Consider the following 19,852-nt stretch of genomic DNA (forward strand, 5'->3'; position numbering starts at 1 on the left):
CTGGAGAGAATTTCCTCGAGTCCGCCTTGACCACGGAGAGGTGTCAGCTTCGCACCTCATCATCACCACATCTCGCTCATCTCTACGCCTCCTCCAACATGGCAAAGGGAAAAGCAGGTGATCCGCCTCGTCCATCCGCCATCGTCGAGGAAGGCGGTCTTCGCCATCGCTCTCAGGCTCGAGGTCTCCTCAACACGTCGAATCTGCCTGCTTTGCAGAATCTCCTCAAGCGTGACCCAGACGCATATACCGAGGAATTCAAGCAGCAATGGAATCATTATCAGAGCATAAGAGCCATCTACGCCGCCAACATAGGAGCAGCAGATGCATTTGGTCCCTCTGGTAGTAGTACAGCAGCAGCTACGGGCAGTCGCCTCGCAAAGGAGCACGAGGACAGGTTCCGCGAGCTCCTCGCCTTTGTCACTCAGCTCGTCCCCTCCTACCCAACCATCACCGCTGGCTTCTCAAAGGACCTGGCCGACCTTCTCCTCAAGCATCATGCCAGCCTCAGCCCCGACCTGCGCCACTCAGCCGTCCGTAGCTTGGTCCTCCTGCGCAACCGCGACGTAATCGACAGCGAGGAGATGTTGCGCACACTGTTCCCCCTCCTGTCAATCTCCACCTCGTCAAGCTTGCGCTCTCTCATCCAGTCAACTATCCTCAGCGATGTCAAGAGTGCCAATCTCAAGACGAAGAACCACCGCCTCAATCGCGTCGTCCAGGGCCTCCTCTTCGGCGTTGTCGAGCAAGGCATGAAGGACTCGACCCTCGACTCACGAGGACGCCCCACCGCCGAACCAAAGGGCAAATCTCAAGCCCTCTGGGCCGTCCGTCTCGCCGCAGACCTCTGGCGCAAGAATATCTGGAACGACGCCAAGACAGTCTCTCTCCTCGCGCTCGCTTGTTTTCACCCTCACCCGAAAGTGCAGACGTCAGCCGTTCGCTTCTTCCTCAACGACCTCCATCACGCAGAAGACGGAGCAGAGGAGAGCGAGTCAGATTCAGATGATGAGCCCGTCATTCCAGACGTCTCCAAGCTCGTACATCAGCGCAAGGTCAAGAAGAAGACGCGCTCCAATGACCGTAAAGTTCGCGCAGCCGCCGCTTTGGCCAAGAAGCGAAACAAGGACAAGGCGGCCAAGGGCGATGAGGGAGCTGCCAACTTTGCAGCGTTATACCTGCTCAACGATCCGCAGACGTTTGGCGAGAAGCTCTTCGAGAACCTCAGCAAGGGCGACAAGCGTCACCCCATCGAAGTCAAGGTCCGCCTCATGCAGCTCCTCAGCCGTGTCATGGGTGCACACAAGCTTTGCGTCCTCTCCTTTTACAGCTTCATCGTCAAGTACCTGGCCCCGCATCAGCATCACATTACCTTGATCCTCGTTTCGCTCGCCCAGTCGGTGCACGAGCAAACGCCACCAGACGTCCTCACCCCCGTGCTGCGGAAGATCTCGGACTCCTTTGTCCACCCTGGCGTGGGGCCGGAGGTGGTAGCCGCAGGCATCAACTCGGTGAGGGAGATTGCGAAGCGACAGCCTTGGTGTATGGAGGAGAGCCTGCTCGAGGATCTGATCGGATATCGGAAGTCGAAGGATAAGGGAGTCGCAGCTGCTTCGCGCGGTCTGCTTCAGCTTTATCGTGAGGTCAATCCTGCGCTGCTGCCGCGCAAGGAGCGAGGAAAGAGCGGAAGTATGGCATTACAGGCCGGCGAGCACTCAGGTCCTCGTGGATTTGGCGTTGCGCAAACTGGTACGCAGGGCATTCAGGGACTCGACCTGCTTGAGGAGCACTACGCCAAGAGAGACGAGGAGATGGGCAGTGATGCGGAGGAGATTGACGATGAGGAGGAAGGGTGGAAAGATTGGGAGCTGGAGAGCGACTCGGACGATAGCGACGACAGCGATAGTTCGGGTGGGTGGATCAATGTCGACTCTGAAGGCGAAGATGACCTCGACATCGACTACAGTGACAGCGACGAGGAAAAGGAAGAGGGCAAGGAAGAGAAGACGCCGAAGGAGAAGGCGGCTGCTCGTCGCGAAAAACGAAGGCAGCAGCGCCGCAAAGCGAGGGCACAGGCTGAGGCCAAGGCGAACGGTGTGGAGCTGGAGGAGAGCAGCAGCGAGAATGGTGACGATAAGGGCAGCGACTCCGAGGACGGAGAGGACGGCGATGCCCGTTCGACGGCCACCGCCCCCTCATCCGCAGCTGCGGCCGCTGAAGCTGCTGTAGCCAGCGAAGCGGCAAGCATGTCCCGTCTGGCAACGACTCGCATCCTCACACCGGCAGACTTCGCCAAGCTCAATGAGCTCCGCCTCAAGGCAGCCGAAGCGGCTGTTGCGACTGGCGGACGCGCCGGCGCAACTGCCAAGCGTGAGCTGGCCGAGCTTCAGTCGCGAAAACGCGCCACGCAAGATCAGGGAGCCCACGAAGACGACCTCGCCTTCATTGACGAATATGCCATCCTCGGCCCGCGAAAGAAGGCCAAAGACGATAAGGAGGCGCGCCTCGCGAGCATCGCAAAGGGAAGGGAGGATCGTGAGAAGTTTGGCTCAAAGAAGGGCAAGAGAGATCAATCCAAGTCTAGTTCTACGAATGAGCAAAAGGCAAAGGGCAAGAATTTCGCGATGGTCAAGAAGAGTTGGAATGTTAGGAAGAAGGGGAAGGCGAGTTTGAGGGAGAAGAGCAAGAATCTCAAGAAGCACAAAGACACGATGGCAAAGAGGAAGGGCAAGCACTGAGACCGGTAGCCGGGGGCGAACAGGAGGCGATGGTGCTTAAATGCAGCTGGCTTCGAATGCGGTTCACAGCAGTCACAACATGGGCAGGATTGAGTCGGGCGCAGGCTTCGGGCTGGTTGTGGTTTGCAGTTTGGCTTTTGATATCATTGGGAAACGGGCAGCCGCAGCATATCACGTCTAGCATCCTCCTTTACGAATACATGTCGATCATCAGCAACTCCCGCTATGCAGCTCGAAGCGCGACAGCCCTCTGAGCCGCCTTGCCCGTCGTCAATCCGGGTTGGGCCGGCAGTCTCGTCGTGAAGAGGGAGACGGAGCGATCCCCGTTGAGATACATCGTCACAGGCACCGTCGACGCTGATGCCCTGCCGTTGGCAGCGGCGCTGTCACGGGGCACCCATAGTAGCGTCGATGGCCCCAGTGCAACTGTCGAGCCGTCATTGAGTGCCAGCTGTCCACTGTCATCCCATGTCGCTCCATCCAACTTGAGGCCGTGCAGCACAAAGCCACCCTCGGTGCCGGCCATTTGGCCGGACCGCTGCCCTTCTGGCCCGCTCAGCTTGAGCTCGAGGTCGAGCCTGTCCAGACTGACCCCATTACGGTGGGCTACAGCCTGCCTCGTCGCAGTCAGATACGCTCCCGGCGAGAAGACCAGGCCGAGCGTGACGGCCATCCCCTCGAACCCTCCAGCCCCACCCGCTGCACCACTCTGCTTAGCGACCTCCTCTACCTGGCCCAGCCTCCTCGCCAGATCTCCAACCCAGGCGCTAAGGCTCAAGCTCATGCCCCCTCCCTCCTTCGGGGAGACATAGTCCTGTCTCCATGCCTGAGGTGCTTTGCCCTTGGGCAAGTCACGGAGCAGGGCACGGTTGTGGTTCGTTTGACGTGCTTGGCCACGACAGACGGAGATTACCTCGTCGATGTCGCTTAGTACGGTACGGAGGAGGGAGGAGGCGGCGCGATGTTCACGCGACCAGAAGCGATAGAGAGGGTCGGTGAGGCTAGACGATGTGGAAGAGCTGGGGACAGAGAGGGGCGTGAGGCCTGAGGGGAGGAGGGAACGCCATTCCTGGGCGGAGAGAAGGAGGGTACGCATCCATGCTGGTTGCTGTTGAGAGTCGGTGCTTGACTCGCCGTTGCCATTGGCCTGCTTCTCCTGCTCCTGCGCACCGTTCGTTTGGCCATTGAGCAGCTCGGTCACAGCGCCTCCAGCCGCGTCATCCTCATCAGCCAGAGACCTCATCCTCACCAGCTTCCCGAGCAACTCCCTCCCCTGCGCTGTAGCAATGACCCTTTCCGCGGTGCCTGGCAACCCCAGCCATTGCGGAGGCTGCTGCTCAGGCAAGCCCGTCGCCCACTCAAGGAAATGCTCCATTTTGATCCCATCCGGTGCAGCGAGAGGCTTCTCATCGTCAGCCACGAGCTGGAAGGCTGCCTCGTATGCTTGCGGGGTGAAGATGGCTTCGACGAAGGAGTCGAGCAGCAGTTGATCTGCATCGTTGTCGATCTTGCCACCATAGATTGCTTCGCGGATCAGGGAGCGCAGGGCTTCCCAGGGAATAGAGGCTGGGTCGACGTTGCTTCTGCCCTTTGCTACACGCGCCAGCCATGCCTCGATGGTATTCAAGGCAGCCTCGGCGTCGGAGTCGTTGAACTCGAAGGCTTTGCTCCACCCAAGAGGCGTGTAGCGTAATCGTTCGGTGACGGTGGCGTGAAAGAAAGCGAGGAGGAAGAACAAGCGCACTGCCTCGCCGGGGCTCCGTTGGAGGCGTGTGGGCGGAAGAGCACGAAGCATGTCCAGTATGGCGGCCTTGAGTCCCGGCGGCGGCTCGTTCATCAAGATGCGGCTTGAGCGGAGGAAGTCTGCGGGTATGACTGGATTGGTCTCGCAGGTGAGGAAGAGCCTGAAATCTTTGTGAGGGTTGAGGCCGAGAAGTTTCTTCTCGAGCTGAGACAGCCAAGAGGGAGCAAGATGCACGTTCTTCAAGAGCACCCAACGCCCTGATCGAGCAGCGGAAGTGATGGCTTGATCGGCGAGGGTAAATCCCTCTTGTGATCCCATGGCGATGGAGGTACTCTGCGCCCCTGTGGCTTTGACGAGAGCTTCGACGCGGAAGCTAGCGTCAAAGCCGGCCACGGAGCAAAGGGTAATTGGTGAGGTCGGATTGACCTCGGACGTTACCACAGATTGGAGGTCATAGGGGGAGAGGGAGAGAAGTTCCAGCCCGCCGAAGGCAGACGTGACCAGCTGAACCATGCCGGCATCGACGCGGTCTGGGCGGAGACACTTGATGACCAGGAGATTGAGGACGCGCGCCCGCAAAGTGGAGACCTCGCTGGCGTCGAAAAAGGCAGGCACGCACGCCTCCGGCTCTGTAAAGTGTTGAAAGGCCTTCCACTCGTCGGCGTGTTCCTTGATGTGGCGAGGAAGGACAGCGAGGGCTCCGAGGCGAGTGAAGGCTGCCAGCCTACTCCTCAAGTCAGCGTCAATAAAGGCGTTGGCCGCGCCCAAATCAACAGGCGTCTGCCCAACTCCATCCCCTCCCTCAAGCAGCATCCCAAACTCCTCCCCCTCGAATGCCTCACCTTCCTCACTCTCCCTGGCCCAAACCTGCGCAAGCAGCATGCCCAACAACACATGGTCTCTATGCGCGAGTGCTCGACTCGTGCGCTTAAAAATATGCACGAATAGGTCCTGCCTCAGGATTTCCATCCTTCTAGCCCCCTCTGAAACTCCTGCCAGTCTGGGATTCTTGAGTAAGACGAAGTCGAATACGTCAAGAAAAAAGCGCAGCGAGAACTGGTAGAAGTGAGAGATGAGGCTGAGTTGGTCGAGGATGAAGAAGAGGGAGGAGCAGGCCTTGGCGAGTGGGATGTAGGCCGAGGTGACTTGCTCAACTTCCGACATGATGCTTTCTGTCTCTTCGACCTTGGCTGTCACTTCTGCAGCCTCCTTCTTGAGCGTCTCCAATGTATCAATGACTTTGTCGTCATCGAGAATGTTGCCCTGCGACTCGTTGAGCGCGTTAAGCAGGGACTTCTCCAAGTGACGAAGTCGCAGCCTGAACTCTCCCTGCAGCTTCATGAGGTCGGTGCGCTTCTTGTCCGTGTCTGGTCTTTCAGCTTTCAGGATTGCGTCCAGGCACTGGTTCTGCAGCGACGCCCTAGTGGTGGTGAAGTTGCAGAAGGTGACCTTGGAACAGACGTCCGGCGTCCATTCATGGTCAGAGGAACGCGTCGTCATCGTGAGGTGGAAGTTGGCGTTGTAATCTATCTCTGCCGCTCCCAGTCTGATGAGAACTCGCCCTCCCGTCTTGCGGAACTCGCCATTGAGGACAGGATTCAGGATGGGATCAAAGTGCTCTGCATCCGTCACGAGCATTGGAGAGCCGAAACGCAGCGCAGACTCGAGTGATTTGACAAAGGCAGCCGAGTCGAGAAAGGAGGTTTGATTGATCTTGCGGTCCTTGTAGAGCTGCAGGAGGAAGCTCTTTGCCTGGCCCGATGGGTCGATCACCAGCGCGGTTCGCCGACAGCGCTGCAGAATGATGACGTTCTCCATTGCCAAAGAGTCGTTAGGAAGGCCCATCTGCTGCCAACGAAGCCTGTCCTCCGCTACAGAAAGGTAGTCGACGGGTGAAATTTCTGACTTGAACTTGAGGCCTACCTTGCCGATGTGCTCCTTCCAGCCTGACCACATCATCTCGCGGTAACCTTGATCGAAGAAGCCGGCATAGGTCAGGAAAGCCGCGCATAACAGGGCGTCGCCGGGGATGGTGCTCATCTGGCTCTCGAAAGAGCGGCTTGAGGCGTCCCAGCGCTGCTTCTCGCTGCCCAAGCTATCCAGCAACTGGATAGATCTGTCTACACGTTTCTGCACCCTCTCCATCTCCATCTTGATGGCCTGCGTCTCGCTGATCAGCGCTGCATATTCGTTCTTGTAGCGCTCGATGTCGGCCTCGAGCTCCTTGACCATCTGCGTGAGGTGGACAGCCTGCTGCTTAGTCTGCTCAGCCTGTTGCTCGAGGGAGTCGACTTCGTCTCGCAGGGGACCGACACGATCGAGGATCTCTGAGAAATGGACTTGAGCAATGACCCACTTGGCGAGGGGTCCGCACGCCTTGGATGCGCGGTCGATGGTCTGGAAGTCGTAGCCCGGCTTGGACAGATAGTCCTTCTTCATCTTCTCGCGAATAGCCCGCGTCATCTGACGGTCTGTGTCGAAATTGACGATCGAAGCAATGAAGTCATCTCGACGAATGATGCCCTGTACCGTCTTCCAGCTGTCGACCTTGTGACCCAAAGCAATGCAGACGGACTCCATTGCGTTCTTTACTGGGGCTGGCGGGTTGCCCATGGACCTAACCTCGGTGAGGTGCTGCTTCTTGATGTTGCTAACTGATGCCTGAGCTTCTTGCACAGCTGGCTCTGCATCTGCGAGATCTGCCATGACCACCTCTCTTCGCTCTGAGATCTCCGTCTCCTGTCTCTCGAGGTTGGCCTGAAGCTGAATGGACGCCTGCTTCTGCTCCTCGGTCTGCTTCTGCCCGGCAACCATGTTCTGCAGCTTCTCGTTTGCCTCCTTGTCCTTTGCTGTCAGCTGCGTACGCTTGACCGCGAGGCTCTTCTGTAGATCTGACACTGCTGTAACCGTCTCCTGTAGCTTATCGAGACCGACATTGAGATGTCTCTGCTCCTCCTCGAGGTTGCCGCGCTTCTCATTGCTCAGGGCGACGTAGTGGTTGATCATGTCCAAGAAGTAACGAGGACCCAGGTGAATCTTCTTTCCTTGCCGTCGATGTAGCCTCTCGGCTGCCGAGTAGGCCGAATAGTGGATGTAGACGAGGCTGTCGATTGCCTCTGATGCGCTGGGCCCCAGATCTAACGACGATGTCATCTCAGCGGCGACGGTGCGGTAAGCAGAGGGAGACCAGTCCCCTGGCGCCTTTGCCATCGACACGGGTACCGGCATGACGGGCGTCGGCTGCTGCGATCGATAGAGTACGAGCTATCAATGGGTATCGAGACGAGATGGGACGGAATGGTCGTGAATCAGGAGTGTTGGTCGAGGTCGCACCTCATCGCCGTCATCTCGACGCCTCGCCGCTGCTCCGCCTCAACCAACACTTTGGCCAGCCCGCGCGCGTGGCTCGTCCCGCCGCCGGCCTCGAAGCCAAGCCCGCCCGCCTGAGGGCCGCTTCTTCTTCCTTTTCACCAATCGATCCAGAGGCTGACGGTGAGGTCTACGAGAGGCAGCTCTTTTGCAGTCTCTTGCTCTGTCTCGCCAGTCCCTCATTGCCCTCGACGAGAGCATCAGCTTCTCGGCGAGGAGCCAAAAGGATTGAGAGAAGGATCGCAGCACGCCTTGAGTGAGGGAGGCCTGCTCTTCATCCACGGGACTCGACTCAATTAGGCAGTGCCACAAGCGCGCGAGAGGGCATGATGGTATCAAAGTGACATGGGCAGCAGGAACTGAAATCAGCAGCTCTGTATGTACAGTAGGGAAGGGGATAATCATCCGAACCATTTGTATATGTAGTCTGGCGAGGGGCAGGGGAGAAGGATGAAGCGTTAGGGCACCTTCGTCTCTGCTTGCAATGCCACCTCACCCCACGCCTACTCACAAAAGCACACCAGAGTGAAGAGAGCCCCAACAGCGAAGATTGCGTTATCCTGTGTGGACCTCCTCTCAATCATGTTGATCACATTCCTACTCAGCCCCATCGTATTCGCAGCGTCGAGGAGCTTACGCCTCGTCCCCTTGAGGATATCGCGCTGCTCTGTCAGATTGGTCCACACCTCTTTGCCCTGCGCAATGAATGCGTCCAGCTGCTGTTCGGTGTTCTGAATAAAGGAGTGCTCGCGAAGAGCATGGTTCTCGCGAGCCGACAATGAGTCTCCGAACATAGCTTGCGTGGATGCGTTCATCTTGTATGCTGCCAGCGGGTCTGATGATAGACCACCTTGGGAGGAGTTGTGCATCGCTGTGGTGTTGTTGCGGGCGTGAAGGGAAAAGGGGGACTCAAGATTGGCGGCGGGCATTCTTGATGCAGCAGAAGTTGAAGCAAAGGCTGTTGACGATGACGAGGAAGAAGATGCGCCGTTGCCATTGCTTTGAACGAAGGATGCTGGATCACGATTCTTGATGCGGGCCAAATTGCTGCGCATCTCCTTGTCATCTTCTCTGAACTTCTTGACTCGAGCCATTGCCTTATCGCGCTTCGTCTCGTTCATCTCTCGCCTCGACATGCTCTCGTAATCGTCGACTGTTCGAGCGAAGGCTGAAAGGGAGGCTGCGATTTGGCCTTGGAGGGCGACGCAGGACGAGGATGACGGCGGTTCGCTCTCAAGGCGGGTGAGGTCTGAGCCAATGGACGAGGCCTGACGAAGAGCCATGTTGTACAGTGCGGCTGCCATGATGAGCGAGTATTGAGATATGTGGTACTGAGGTGATGGCGTGCCGGTGTAATTGTGAGCGGCGGGGACAATGGAGATCTGAGAGAAAGGTGGACGGGTGGAGCGACGGACGACTTCAAGGGCGACGCGATCGACTTGATTGTGCTCTCTTCTCTCCGTCTGGTCCATTTCCGTCCTTGTCACCTCACCATCATCTTTGGCCTCAATGTCCATTAGCTTGAGCTGCTGAGATAGACATCGACTCGACACCGCCTCGATGCCATCATCTTCAAAAAGAAAGGCCTCGACGGCAGCTGCGGCAACATCCTCTGACCCTTCCTCCTCTTCTTCTTCCTCCTCTACTACATCGTCAACTCCCTCCCGCGTCTTCTCCTCGCTCCGCAAGTCAGCATCCGGCTTCTTTTCCTCCCTTACACCTCGAGGCAAGCGCAAAGCCCAGCGAGTAGCAAACGAACTCGTCGTCACTGAGCCGCTCATCACAACACCCTCACCGGCAAAGAAGCGCGCAAGAATCGACGCGCCCGACTCGCTGGGCAGAGAAGAGAGCCGCCGCCTCTTTGCGCTTCTCCACGACGAGGAGCAGCCAGAGTACGACTCGGATATGGTAGACAGGCTCGAATCAGACGCCGTAGCTACCATCGTGCGGCCACGCGTACTGGATCCGGCGGAGGAGATGAGAGACGATGAGGAAATAGAAGACGTACTTGGCGGTGAGCCTTCGCAACCTCAGGCTGGGTCATCACGTTTGCCAGACGCAGGCTCGCCGAACGACAGCAAGCAACAACAGAAAGAGGCATCATCAGAGGCTCAGGCTGGCGAGCTACGACCTCCTTCTTCTCCCCGCGCCGCATCGCCCACGCCCACTCGCCGATCATCGCGACGCAAAGGCAAGCAAAAGGCAGACGACGAAACCGCGGTCAAAGAAGACGAGGGCCAACCTGCCATTCATGAGCACCTGCAGGCCAATGAGAGCGAGGGTGAGCTTCACATCAACGGCTTTCAGCCATCCGCCTTCGATCCTGAAGCGCAGGCTGAGGAAGCGCCCCACGACGCGATGGACATCGAGGAGCGGGCAGATGAGACGATCAACGGAGCGCCGGCGGCTGCGAGTACGAACGAGGAAGAGCAGCTGGCGCCAATCAGCGCAGCAGACGACGTTGACGAGGTCGAAAGAATAGAGGAAGATCCTATCGCCCCTCGGCCGATCAACGGGGAGACATCGACGGTGCAAGACACCGACGATGCCAATCCTGCGGTCGAGGAAGTTACTGCATCAGTGAATGGTCAGCTGGAGTCAAACGCCTCTGCTGAGGAAGAGCCAGCGCAAGCATCGATTGATCAAACGCCTGTCGGACTCTATCCTGCCCTTCCACCACTATCTTCGGCTGAAGACGCATTGGCTATGGATGTATCTCAGCCTAGCGGTGACGCCTTGACGGAAGACGTCCTGCCTGTTGAGGCGGAGGTCCTGGCTGGAGAGGCAGAGGGGCTGAAGTCAAGCGCCGATGATCACGACGAGATGGCCGCGCCGCCCGTCGAAGAGCCGGGAGTAGGGTCGCAGAAGGCTCAGGCGAGAGAAGAGGGGCAGATGCGAGAGCCGATGGAAGAGCAGAGTGGGCAGCTCCTGTCTCAGCCTGCCATCGCCGTGACGAGCATCGAGACAGGAGAGCCAGAGGACGTGATTATGCCAGTCAACGGCGAGACTAGAGGCGATGGCGAAGCGCAGAATGAGGGCGACGCGGTTTTCACACCTTCTCTCGAACAAGAAGCGCTCATCGCAGCCGCCGCTCCGTCAGGAATTCGCCCCATCGAAGTCATCGACTTCACCGGCGACGACTCCTCCGACTCTTCAGACGACGAAGAGATCCTCATTGCCGATGTACGCAAGTCCAAGTTGCCCGCTCCGGATGTCTATCAACAACGGCCATCCTCTGGCTTCCTCCGAGGCCCTTTGGCCGCCCAAAACACCCCTGGGATTCGCAGCTTCTCCTCTGCGGCCTCCCAGCGAGGTCTCGGTTCTGCCGCTATTAGTCAGGGCGAGGGTTCCGGAGACGCTACGCAAGTCATCCGTCAAATGGGCCGCATCTCCTTGGATCGTCGCTATACTCCCTCGGTTGCCTCTGCGCGGTCGCAAAGCGAGCTACGTGGTGACGTCTCCTTCGGCGGCAGCTCGATAGGCGGCAGTCGCATTCGTCCCAAACGTGCCCATATCGGAGAGAGGGACCACAAGCGTCACCTCCAGCAAGCTCGACGAAGCAATGTCGGACTCACCGCCGGCTCTCCCTCTTCAAGTTCATCAGCGCGTCCGCTGCATCCGCATCTGCACGCGTTCCGCAATCATGACACCAATGTCGACGATGCAACCAGTCTTGCCCGTTACAGGCAGCATCTGGCCACAGCGCTTGGCCCTTCGACGCCGGCCATACAGCCGCGACCAGCCGCAGTTGGAGGCCTCAAGCCCCGCCAGCCCCGAGACTCTGCCCGTCTCCGTAATCTGGAGCTTCTTCTCCAGAAATCACGCTATGCCAAGTCTCGCATCTCCGTCCCGCCAAGCAAGGAGCTCCTCCGACTGCGTCGCGAGGAGAAGGAGCGAGAGCGCAGGCGTCGTGGCATCCTCGGTCGCCCTCCTCTACCTTCGGCGTTGGAGGCGGAGCAAGAAGCTGCTGTGCAGCGCATTCTCTCCGACGGATCATGGAAAATCTCTATTCCCGGCGCGACGGCCACGAACCGTGACGTGAGCATGCTCCGCCCTCGACAATGGATGAACGACGAAACTATCACCTTCTACATGACGATGATCAACGAGCGGTCCAAGAAGGCAGCAGCGGAACGGACAGCAGCCAAGACGCCTGCGGACAGGAAGAAGTGGGGCGCTTTTTACAGAGTGCACTGCTTCAACTCCTACTTCTGGGCCAAGCTAGACACGGAAGGTTACCAATCCGTTTCCCGCTGGACGCGTCGCATCGATGTCTTTGCCCAAGACTTGATCCTCATTCCTTGCAACCTAGGCAACTCCCACTGGACCTGCGCCGCCATCAACTTCAGGCGTAAGCGCGTGGAGTACTACGACTCCATGGGCGGGCGTAATGGGCGAGTAGTGGCGGCGCTGAAGGACTATCTGAGGAGAGAGCTGAAGGACAAGAAGAAGGAAGGGACAGTTGATGTGGTGCCCGAGGAATTTGGCGAGTACTACGGAGGGGAGAAGAGCCCACAGCAGCGCAATGGGTATGACTGTGGAGTCTTTGTGTGCTCGACGCTGGAGCAGCTGAGTCGCAGAGATCCGCACTACCCCTTTGATGAGGACCCAGAGGAAGAAGATGAGGACGAGGATAGCTGGGAAGACGATGAAGGAGATGACTTGGGCTTCAATGGGCATGGGAATGGCGGCACGGCTCCGAGCTTCTCGTCGGGCTATCAGTGGAACTTCAGCCAGGACGATATGCCGTACATGCGAAGGAGGATCATCTACGAGATCAGTCAGAAGGGGCTGCTCGATTGACCAAGGGTAGGGCGGGGTGGGCCGAGGTTGTTGGGCCAACTACGTGGTAGGCGAATGGGGCAGATCCGTATATAAGCAATCGGCCGTTCCACGAGCGTTCACTGCACTCTCTCTCAGTACTCTGAGTCTCGAAAGTAATCGTAATCATCGCCATCACCTTTCTCCTACTTCTTCGCTTACTCGTCTTCACTACCGGTCACAAAGAGGCGAAGTGACATTGAATTATCGATGACGGTTACGAGCGAGCTCAAATGAACATCTTCAGGGGAGCTGTTGGGGAAGAGAAGTGAGGAAGACAGCGACGGGCCGCGATAGGGAATGATTAGAGAGCGAGGAGGGACAAGGAGGCTGTTGCGATCGTGTCTGCTCGTCTTTATGTTGGTAGAGGCTACACTAGGTGAGAGATAGAGAAGGTTGAGTTGCTAGCTTCACCGCCTGCGGACCTCGTCGATGATCCACCGTGGCGAAAGCTGCCTTTGGGCGAGTTGCCGCCTGTAGGAGAGTGACGTGGGCTGGTCATGATCATGGAACTGAATAAAGAGAGGAGCGAATAAAGAGATAAAGAGGCGTGCAGAGGGAAAAGAGCATCAGTGCATCATTTCGTGCCTTCTTTTCGTCAATGGCAGGAAAGCGTGATGAGGATGCACACTCCCTACATTGGAGGAAGGGAAGAGTAGCAGAGTGAGAAGCAGCGAGAGCATGTCGCGCTTGGTGGATCTACGGTTTGTCGCGGTGAAGTCGGGCCGGAGAAGCCATCCGATCTTGCTGATCTTGTGACATGGCGCTTGCAGTAGCCTCGGAGCCGTCATGATGTGCTGGCACTTATGCCTTCTTACGAGGCAAAGGAGGGACCATGGTCATAGGCGATGCAGGACGCTGGCCTATGATGATGTCTCCACTGGCATTTGCTCTTCTGTCTGCCCCACTGAAGGGGTTAGTGAATTTGATGCTGCTGCTCGCGCTGGCGGCGCTAGAACTGAGGCCGCCCAAGAGGTCAAGGTCGAAGCTCTTCGTATCTCGTTCAGCCATGAGAGAGCTTGTGGGTCCGCTGTGCGGGTGATAGTGACAAGCCTCATCCTGGGAGCCTCGCACTCTTGCTAAGAGGGGCGGACGATTCATCTCGAGAGTTGGGGAAGCTGAGCCTGTGCGTTGTTCATGGAGCTCATGGATCTACGCGGGGTGCGCAAAAAGCAGATGAGCGTGAGTGAAAGGCGCACAGAGGAGGGAAGGAGGAGGTGCGAGTGTAACTTACGAAGCAGCATCGCTTGGCGTATGGGCAGCTCCCCTCCGACCAGTAGGTCCTGCAAAGCTCTGTCTTCCACTTGGGGTGGCGAGTGATGTTTCGAAGCTCTGAAGGGCCATGAGCAAATTGACTGTGAGCAAGCAGACGTCGGGACGACTTGTCAGCTGTGATGCTCAGTCGGGCATACGTCCCCTGCGCGCACTCACCACTTCTCACCGTATTCGCATCGTCCCCTCTCCTCCCAGCCTCGGCAGAGCTCCGTCTTGTAAAGCGTCTCGCGACGAGGGCGCGCGACTCTACTTCCAGGCGCTTCGCTGGTCTCACTTGGCGATGAGTCGGGGAAGGGTGACTCGAGGAGGCCTGAAAGGCTTGTTTGCTGCGGCCCCGCATCGAAGGAGGAGCGGGACGAGCTGATGAGGCGCTCGTGAGAGTTGAAGTTCGGGGGCTGGGGAGGACCCATACGCTCGGGAAGCACAGGACGGATAGGTTGCCAAGCTGCTGAGCGGCTAAAGGCGCTGAAGAAGGATCGCGGCTTGGGAAGCACCCCGACACCGTAAGGCGCAGCTTGCGACGGGAGAACGCGCTGTGGTGGGGCAGGTGTCGGACTGCTGTGGATTGCATGGTGCTGGGGGGCGAATGGTGGGAATTTTTGCATCACAATCAGAGATCCGTGGCAAGGTAGCCCTCATCTTTACCGACTTACCTGTGTAGGCAAGCTAGGGAGCTGGTCAATCGAAGAGCGTGAGGTGCGCGCAAAGGCGCGGCGAGAGGGCGGCGGAGAGCTGACGTCAGGAAGGAGAGAAGGTGTGCTGAGTGATTTTGCACCACCTCCGAGCCTGCTCGGATTGCTCGTGCCGTAGGAATGGCGCTGATCGCTGAGTGCAGTATGAGCAATGGGCGGGATGCCCCAGCTGGCTGAGGGGTAGCGACTCGAGGCTGGCGAGATGATCGGGCTGGAACACGGAGTCGCTGGGCTTGCGCTGGTGTCAAAGCTGCCTGTTGATGCACTTGCTGAGTGGTGTGACCAAATTGAGGGAAGGCTGGCAGTCTCGAGCCTCTCGAGTGCTTGAGCCGCTTGCTTGGCTGAGTGAGGAGAAACGAGGCCGGTGGGCAAAGTCGAAGTGCGAGGGGAAGGCGAGGCGAGGAGCTCGATGACGGCTTGCTCATCCTCGAAGCTAGGCTGCAGGGATTGATGGTACTCTTGAGCGTGGGTATGATCGGCGCAGGCTTTGGGGCAAGCAAAGGCCGGGGCCGTGGCCGATAGCTTTGACGAAGACATGCTGGGAGGCAGCCTGGCTGTACTGCGCAAAAACGAGGTTGACGGGCCAGCACTTGCTGCTCAGGCAGTCGTGTGAGGGGCGACGCCCTGTGATACGCTTTCCATGCCTTGGCTGCGCACCGCACTGCACGAGAGCTCTGAACGGAGTATTTCGCCTCAAGCGAGGCGGTGGTGAAGAAGTAGTCAGATGGGGGTGCTACAGGGGTGAAAGGGCTTTCGAGGATGGGGTCGAGGGAGTCGATAGGTCGGTGGATGTACAGGATGAGACTGGGTAGGAGAGGAATTGGAAGCGAAAATAGTAAGTCAAGATTCGTCGACGCAGCATCAGCCTGAAGAAGGAGACGAGCTCGGCGACGACGCCGTTTGTGCTGGAGCACAGCGGCCTTGCGACGCCCACGCAGCGACCCGCTTCACAAATGAACGACATCCTCCTATTGAGATTCTTCTGAGTCAAAGGCCGCCGATGGGCGGATGCAAGCGTGGCTTTGCTTGCAAACCTCTGTTTCCTAGCCAGGTCGAGCACGATGAGCAGGGTGACACAAAGAGTGCTTTGCACCCGCGGGCGGTCTGACGGACGATCCGAACGTCGTGATTGGCCTGCCCTGGCGGAGGTGATGCGGACGATGATGCGGATGTGATGGCGCCCGCAGGGCAGATGATCCCCTGATCTCCGGCGCCGTCGGGCCCTACGGCGGATGCACCATTGGTGCCTTAGTATCGATTGCTCGAGTCATTGCTCCGAAGGCAGCTCTTCTTTGTCTGAAATCGTGGGCTACCAAGCGGCACAAGCTGGCCGCCCAAGCTCAGCACGAGTTTGGCCTATACCATCCTGCTCAGAGCCTCAGGCCTGTTGGCAAGCCCAGCGCGAATACGTTGCCCTCTTCATTGAATAGGAGCATCACTCATCCCTGCCAGGCTTGATCCTCTTATCTTGTTGCTGTTGGTCGATTTGTTGAGCGATGGCACCGGATTCCCTCAGGCCCATCTCGCAACGGCCCCGGGTCGCGTGGCGCGTCCGAGTTGGTCTCGGCTCAACAGAGCTTGTGTTGGACGAGGGTCCACGCAGAGCCAAGGCCGCTCATTTCACACTTTGCTTTCTTCCTCATCAATCTTCCCTTCTCGACATCCTCATCATCTCCCCAATCGGACGACCATGAATCCGGTCACACCAACTCGTAGCAGACCTCTCAACAAACACCTCGCTGCCGCTGGCGGAGCGGGTGCAAGCATCGCTCAAGACTCGCCGCTGGGTGACATGTCCAATGCGAGTGGAGCGGGTGGGAATGCGAGGTTTCTCAACGAGAAGAGTGGCCGACTAAAGTTGAGCAAGAAGGAAGGACTACAGAGCCTGCCCGTAGCTGGCACGTCAGATATCTCGATCACGCGGGACTGGGAAGGACCAGAAGGCGGCAAGGCGGCTTCCACTCGCTCCTCAAAGCCAAGTGGGCTTGGTCCGCGAGCAGATCGCTTCATCACGACCAGTCGCACAGGTGGCCCCTCTGGTCCTCCTCTTCTCGACGAGGGCGGGGGTGATACCCTCTCCTCAGCCTCGGCAGGGAACAGCTGCTCCTCTTCAGGCGATGAGTCGTCTCAAATCGCCGCAAACATCGCCGCAGCACAGATGGCGCCCAACGAGGTGGCCGGCAATACAGACTCGCTCGAGTCGGCGTGCAACGTCGATATGAACCAACGCATCCTCTCTTACAGTGCCGCTCCACCAAACTCGGCCAATCCGGACATCAGATCGCGCTACGCTGCCGCACGACCGAAGACGGTGCCCTCTTCCTTGCTCAGCGGAGGGAGGAGGAAGATCCCCACCGAGGCGGAGAAGGTATTGGATGCACCGGGGATGATCAATGACTTCTACTACCATCTGATCGACTGGAGCTCAACAAACCTGGTTGCGGTAGCTTTGCAGAGCGTAGTGCATGTATGGAATGGTGACACCGGGGAGGTGGATACGCTGTGCGACCTGGAAGTAGAGCCAGAGCGCGTCGGGGGTGGAGGGATGGTCACGAGCGTCAGGTGGGACTGCGATGGGGCGTATCTCTCTATCGGCACAGATCGAGGATACGTCCAGCTCTGGGACGTCGCTTCTGCACAAAGGGTGCGCACACTCAAGCCCTCCGCAGATGGAGGAGCGGACAACGCCTCCGTCAATATCTCGGCTTGGGCGCCAGACGGGACCTTCTCCTGCGGCTATTCCTCTGGCCTGATCCGCGAGCACGACGTTCGTGAGCGCGACTCTGTTCTGCGTGACCTTCCCGGCGCGCACGTAGGGCACGTCTCCGGCCTCGAGTGGCGAGCAGACTCTGCGCTCCTCGCAAGTGGTGGAAATGATAATGTGGTCAAGGTCTGGGATCGACGCACCAATGTGGCGAAGATGCGTAAGGAGAATCACCAGGCATCAGTCAAGGCTATCGCGTGGTGTCCTTGGAATTCAAGCGTCTTGGCCACCGGAGGAGGTACAGCAGATCGCGCCATCCACTTCTGGAACGTCACCTCTGGTACGCGCACGCATAGCATCCAGACCGACTCCCAGATCACGGGGCTGCACTGGAGCACGCACTACAGGGAGATAGTCAGCACGCACGGCAATCACCTCACAGATCAGGGCGCAGGTGGCGCCATCAATCTATGGTCGCACCCGGCTTGCAGTCGAATTGCGGAGATCAAGAACGCCCACGATGGCCGTATTCTGCACACTGCACTCAGTCCTGACGGACAGATTCTGGCGACGGTGGGCACGGATGAGAACTTGAAGTTCTGGAGGGTGTTTGGTGGGAAGGAGGAGGGAAGTGGCGGCAAGGGGGGAGCAGGAGCAGGCGCAGGGGCTTCGTCGACTGGAAGTGGGAAAGCGGGTGGTTCTGGTGGTGCGGCTAGTGGGCGCGGCGCAGGAGGAGCGGGGAGGATGCTGCGCTGATTGAGCGGCCATGACGTCCTTGCTTGACTCAGTCAGCACCCGTCGTACACGATCAGCGGTGCGGCCTTACTCTTCTCGGCATCTATCACGACTCCCTCATCATTCATACCCCTCGCGACTCCGCGGGCCATTCTTCACAACGCCCATCCTGGCTCTCGTGGCCTCACATCGCTTCCGCTTTCATCATCCTTTGCTCCGTCCTCGCTCGCTTTGCTGCTACAATTGAAGCTATTTTCATTACCATGCACGCGATCGTCTTCGTCTTCGTCGTTCAATGTATGTGGTGGGTGAGCCAGCCTCTGGCGTGCGAGGCTGAAGGTAGAAGTGGCGTCGTGACGGGCAGGTAGCCGAAGCTGAGATGATGGAGGAGGCTAGTGTGGTGGTTGCTCAGCCGGGTCGAGAGATCATGACATGTAGTGTTGCTGGTGGTGCGCATGTTGCTGCTGCGCCATTGCGGCGGCCTGTGATGGAGGGGAACGAGATCAGCTGGTTAGTTTGAGACTTTACGACGCGACTCATTGCCATCACCCTTGCTCACCTGCTGTTGAGCCTGAGCGACAGCTTGCGCCTGAGCCTGTGCCTGTGCCTGTGCCTGAGCCTGCGCTTGAGCTTGAGCTGCTCTCTGTTGTGCTTGAGCCTGCTGCTGCTGTGAGTTCCACGCCGCAGCCGCCGCAGCAGAGGAAGTTGATGAGGGCGCTGACCCCGATCCATTCTGCTGCTGTTGATGCTGATTGCTACCTCCCTGCGATGACGCTGTCTGCTGTCCTGCCGAGCCCTGAACAGCAGCCGACGTAGTGAAGTACGGATGTCTGAGGGCATCTTCTGCCGAGATGCGCTGCGTCGGGTCGAACTTGAGCAACTTCTCCAACAGGTCAATAGCCAACGGATGAGCCTTTGGGTAGAGCTGTTGAAATGGGACCTTGGGCATGCGAGGGAAGGGTCGAATCTGGATTTCGGGCGAGTCGTTGACGAGACGCTTGATCGTCTGTTCGTCGGGTGTGCCCAAGATGCGCAGAATCTGATTCAGCTGATCATTGTTGTCTCTTCCTCGAAACAGAGGGACACCGCTGATCATCTCAGCCATGATGCAGCCGGCGGACCAGACGTCGATACTGGTTGAGTAGGTGCGGCTCCCCAGAAGTACATCGGGAGCGCGATACCATAGTGTGACGACTTCGTTTGAGAAGGTGTTGACGGGGATACCGAATGCTCGTGCGAGACCGAAGTCGGCCAGCTTGAGCTCACCCTTCTTGTTGATGAGAAGATTCTGCGGCTTGAGGTCGCGGTGGAGGACGCGATTCTCGTGGCAGAAAGCTGTACCCTTGAGCAGCTGAAACATGAAGCTGCGCACAGTCGCCGCATCGAGTGCTCCTCGGTCGCCGTGAATGTCCATGAACTTCTTGAGATCTTGCTCCATGAACTCGAAGACGAGCATGAGCTTCGACTCTGTGTGAATGACATCGTGCAGGCGGACGATGTTGGTGTGACGAAGCTCCTTCATGAGGGAGATTTCTCGAATTGCCGTTGAAGGAGTTCCCTCCTCTGCATCGAGGTGAATCTCCTTGAGGGCTACGATGTCGTTGGAGACACGCGACCGCCCTTTGTAGACGGTCGCATATGTGCCCTCCCCCAGCTTCTCGAGCTCTAGCGGTGTGGAGACAGGGGTTGATGGAGGAAGCGTGAGTGGTCAGAGCAGCGTATACGCGGATTGTCGCTGCTTTCCTCACTCACGAATGTAGTTCATGGTCGTGAT

The 19,852-nt window shown here is 58.2% G+C and overlaps 7 protein-coding genes across 7 annotated transcripts; 3 read left to right on the forward strand and 4 right to left on the reverse strand.

The window, feature by feature from the left end:
- The first annotated feature begins 30 nt into the window (after positions 1-30).
- Positions 31-2,969, forward strand: BDZ90DRAFT_230564 (SDA1-domain-containing protein). Its single transcript, XM_025505519.1, has one exon. The coding sequence runs from the start codon at positions 99-101 to the stop codon at positions 2,736-2,738; it is 2,640 nt and encodes an 879-aa protein (XP_025364322.1). The 5' UTR covers positions 31-98; the 3' UTR covers positions 2,739-2,969.
- BDZ90DRAFT_230565 (hypothetical protein) lies at positions 2,520-7,809 on the reverse strand. The gene has a single exon (XM_025505520.1). It carries the CDS (start codon positions 7,708-7,710, stop codon positions 2,962-2,964), a length of 4,749 nt encoding a protein of 1,582 aa, XP_025364323.1. The 5' UTR covers positions 7,711-7,809; the 3' UTR covers positions 2,520-2,961.
- A 150-nt stretch (positions 7,810-7,959) lies between these two features.
- Positions 7,960-9,155, reverse strand: BDZ90DRAFT_249564 (hypothetical protein; the record flags this gene model as incomplete). The annotated part of the gene is made up of 2 exons (XM_025507659.1): positions 7,960-8,278; positions 8,363-9,155. The coding sequence occupies 2 exons, from the start codon at positions 9,153-9,155 to the stop codon at positions 8,253-8,255; spliced, it is 819 nt and encodes a 272-aa protein (XP_025364324.1). The 3' UTR covers positions 7,960-8,252.
- Positions 9,156-11,787: 2,632 nt separating this feature from the next.
- Positions 11,788-12,654, forward strand: BDZ90DRAFT_216896 (cysteine proteinase; the record flags this gene model as incomplete). Its single annotated transcript, XM_025504293.1, has 1 exon — positions 11,788-12,654. A coding segment is annotated over one exon (867 nt), but the record flags the coding sequence as incomplete, so codon positions are not given.
- A 411-nt stretch (positions 12,655-13,065) lies between these two features.
- BDZ90DRAFT_117861 (hypothetical protein) lies at positions 13,066-15,274 on the reverse strand. The gene is made up of 4 exons (XM_025503271.1): positions 14,601-15,274; positions 14,104-14,522; positions 13,907-14,027; positions 13,066-13,824 (listed from the first exon to the last, which is right to left on the reverse strand). Exons 1-4 carry the CDS (start codon positions 15,174-15,176, stop codon positions 13,477-13,479), a joined length of 1,464 nt encoding a protein of 487 aa, XP_025364326.1. The 5' UTR covers positions 15,177-15,274; the 3' UTR covers positions 13,066-13,476.
- A 1,157-nt stretch (positions 15,275-16,431) lies between these two features.
- On the forward strand, positions 16,432-18,099 carry BDZ90DRAFT_249569 (WD40 repeat-like protein; the record flags this gene model as incomplete). Its single annotated transcript, XM_025507660.1, has 1 exon — positions 16,432-18,099. One exon carries the CDS (start codon positions 16,432-16,434, stop codon positions 18,097-18,099), a length of 1,668 nt encoding a protein of 555 aa, XP_025364327.1.
- Positions 18,100-18,503: 404 nt separating this feature from the next.
- On the reverse strand, positions 18,504-19,843 carry BDZ90DRAFT_258624 (Pkinase-domain-containing protein; the record flags this gene model as incomplete). The annotated part of the gene is made up of 3 exons (XM_025508088.1): positions 18,504-18,560; positions 18,638-19,743; positions 19,831-19,843. 3 exons carry the CDS (start codon positions 19,841-19,843, stop codon positions 18,504-18,506), a joined length of 1,176 nt encoding a protein of 391 aa, XP_025364328.1.
- Positions 19,844-19,852: the final 9 nt, after the last annotated feature.

Source organism: Jaminaea rosea (assembly GCF_003144245.1).
Source record: "Jaminaea rosea strain MCA 5214 unplaced genomic scaffold BDZ90scaffold_2, whole genome shotgun sequence".
Taxonomy (NCBI): Eukaryota; Fungi; Basidiomycota; class Exobasidiomycetes; order Microstromatales; genus Jaminaea; species Jaminaea rosea.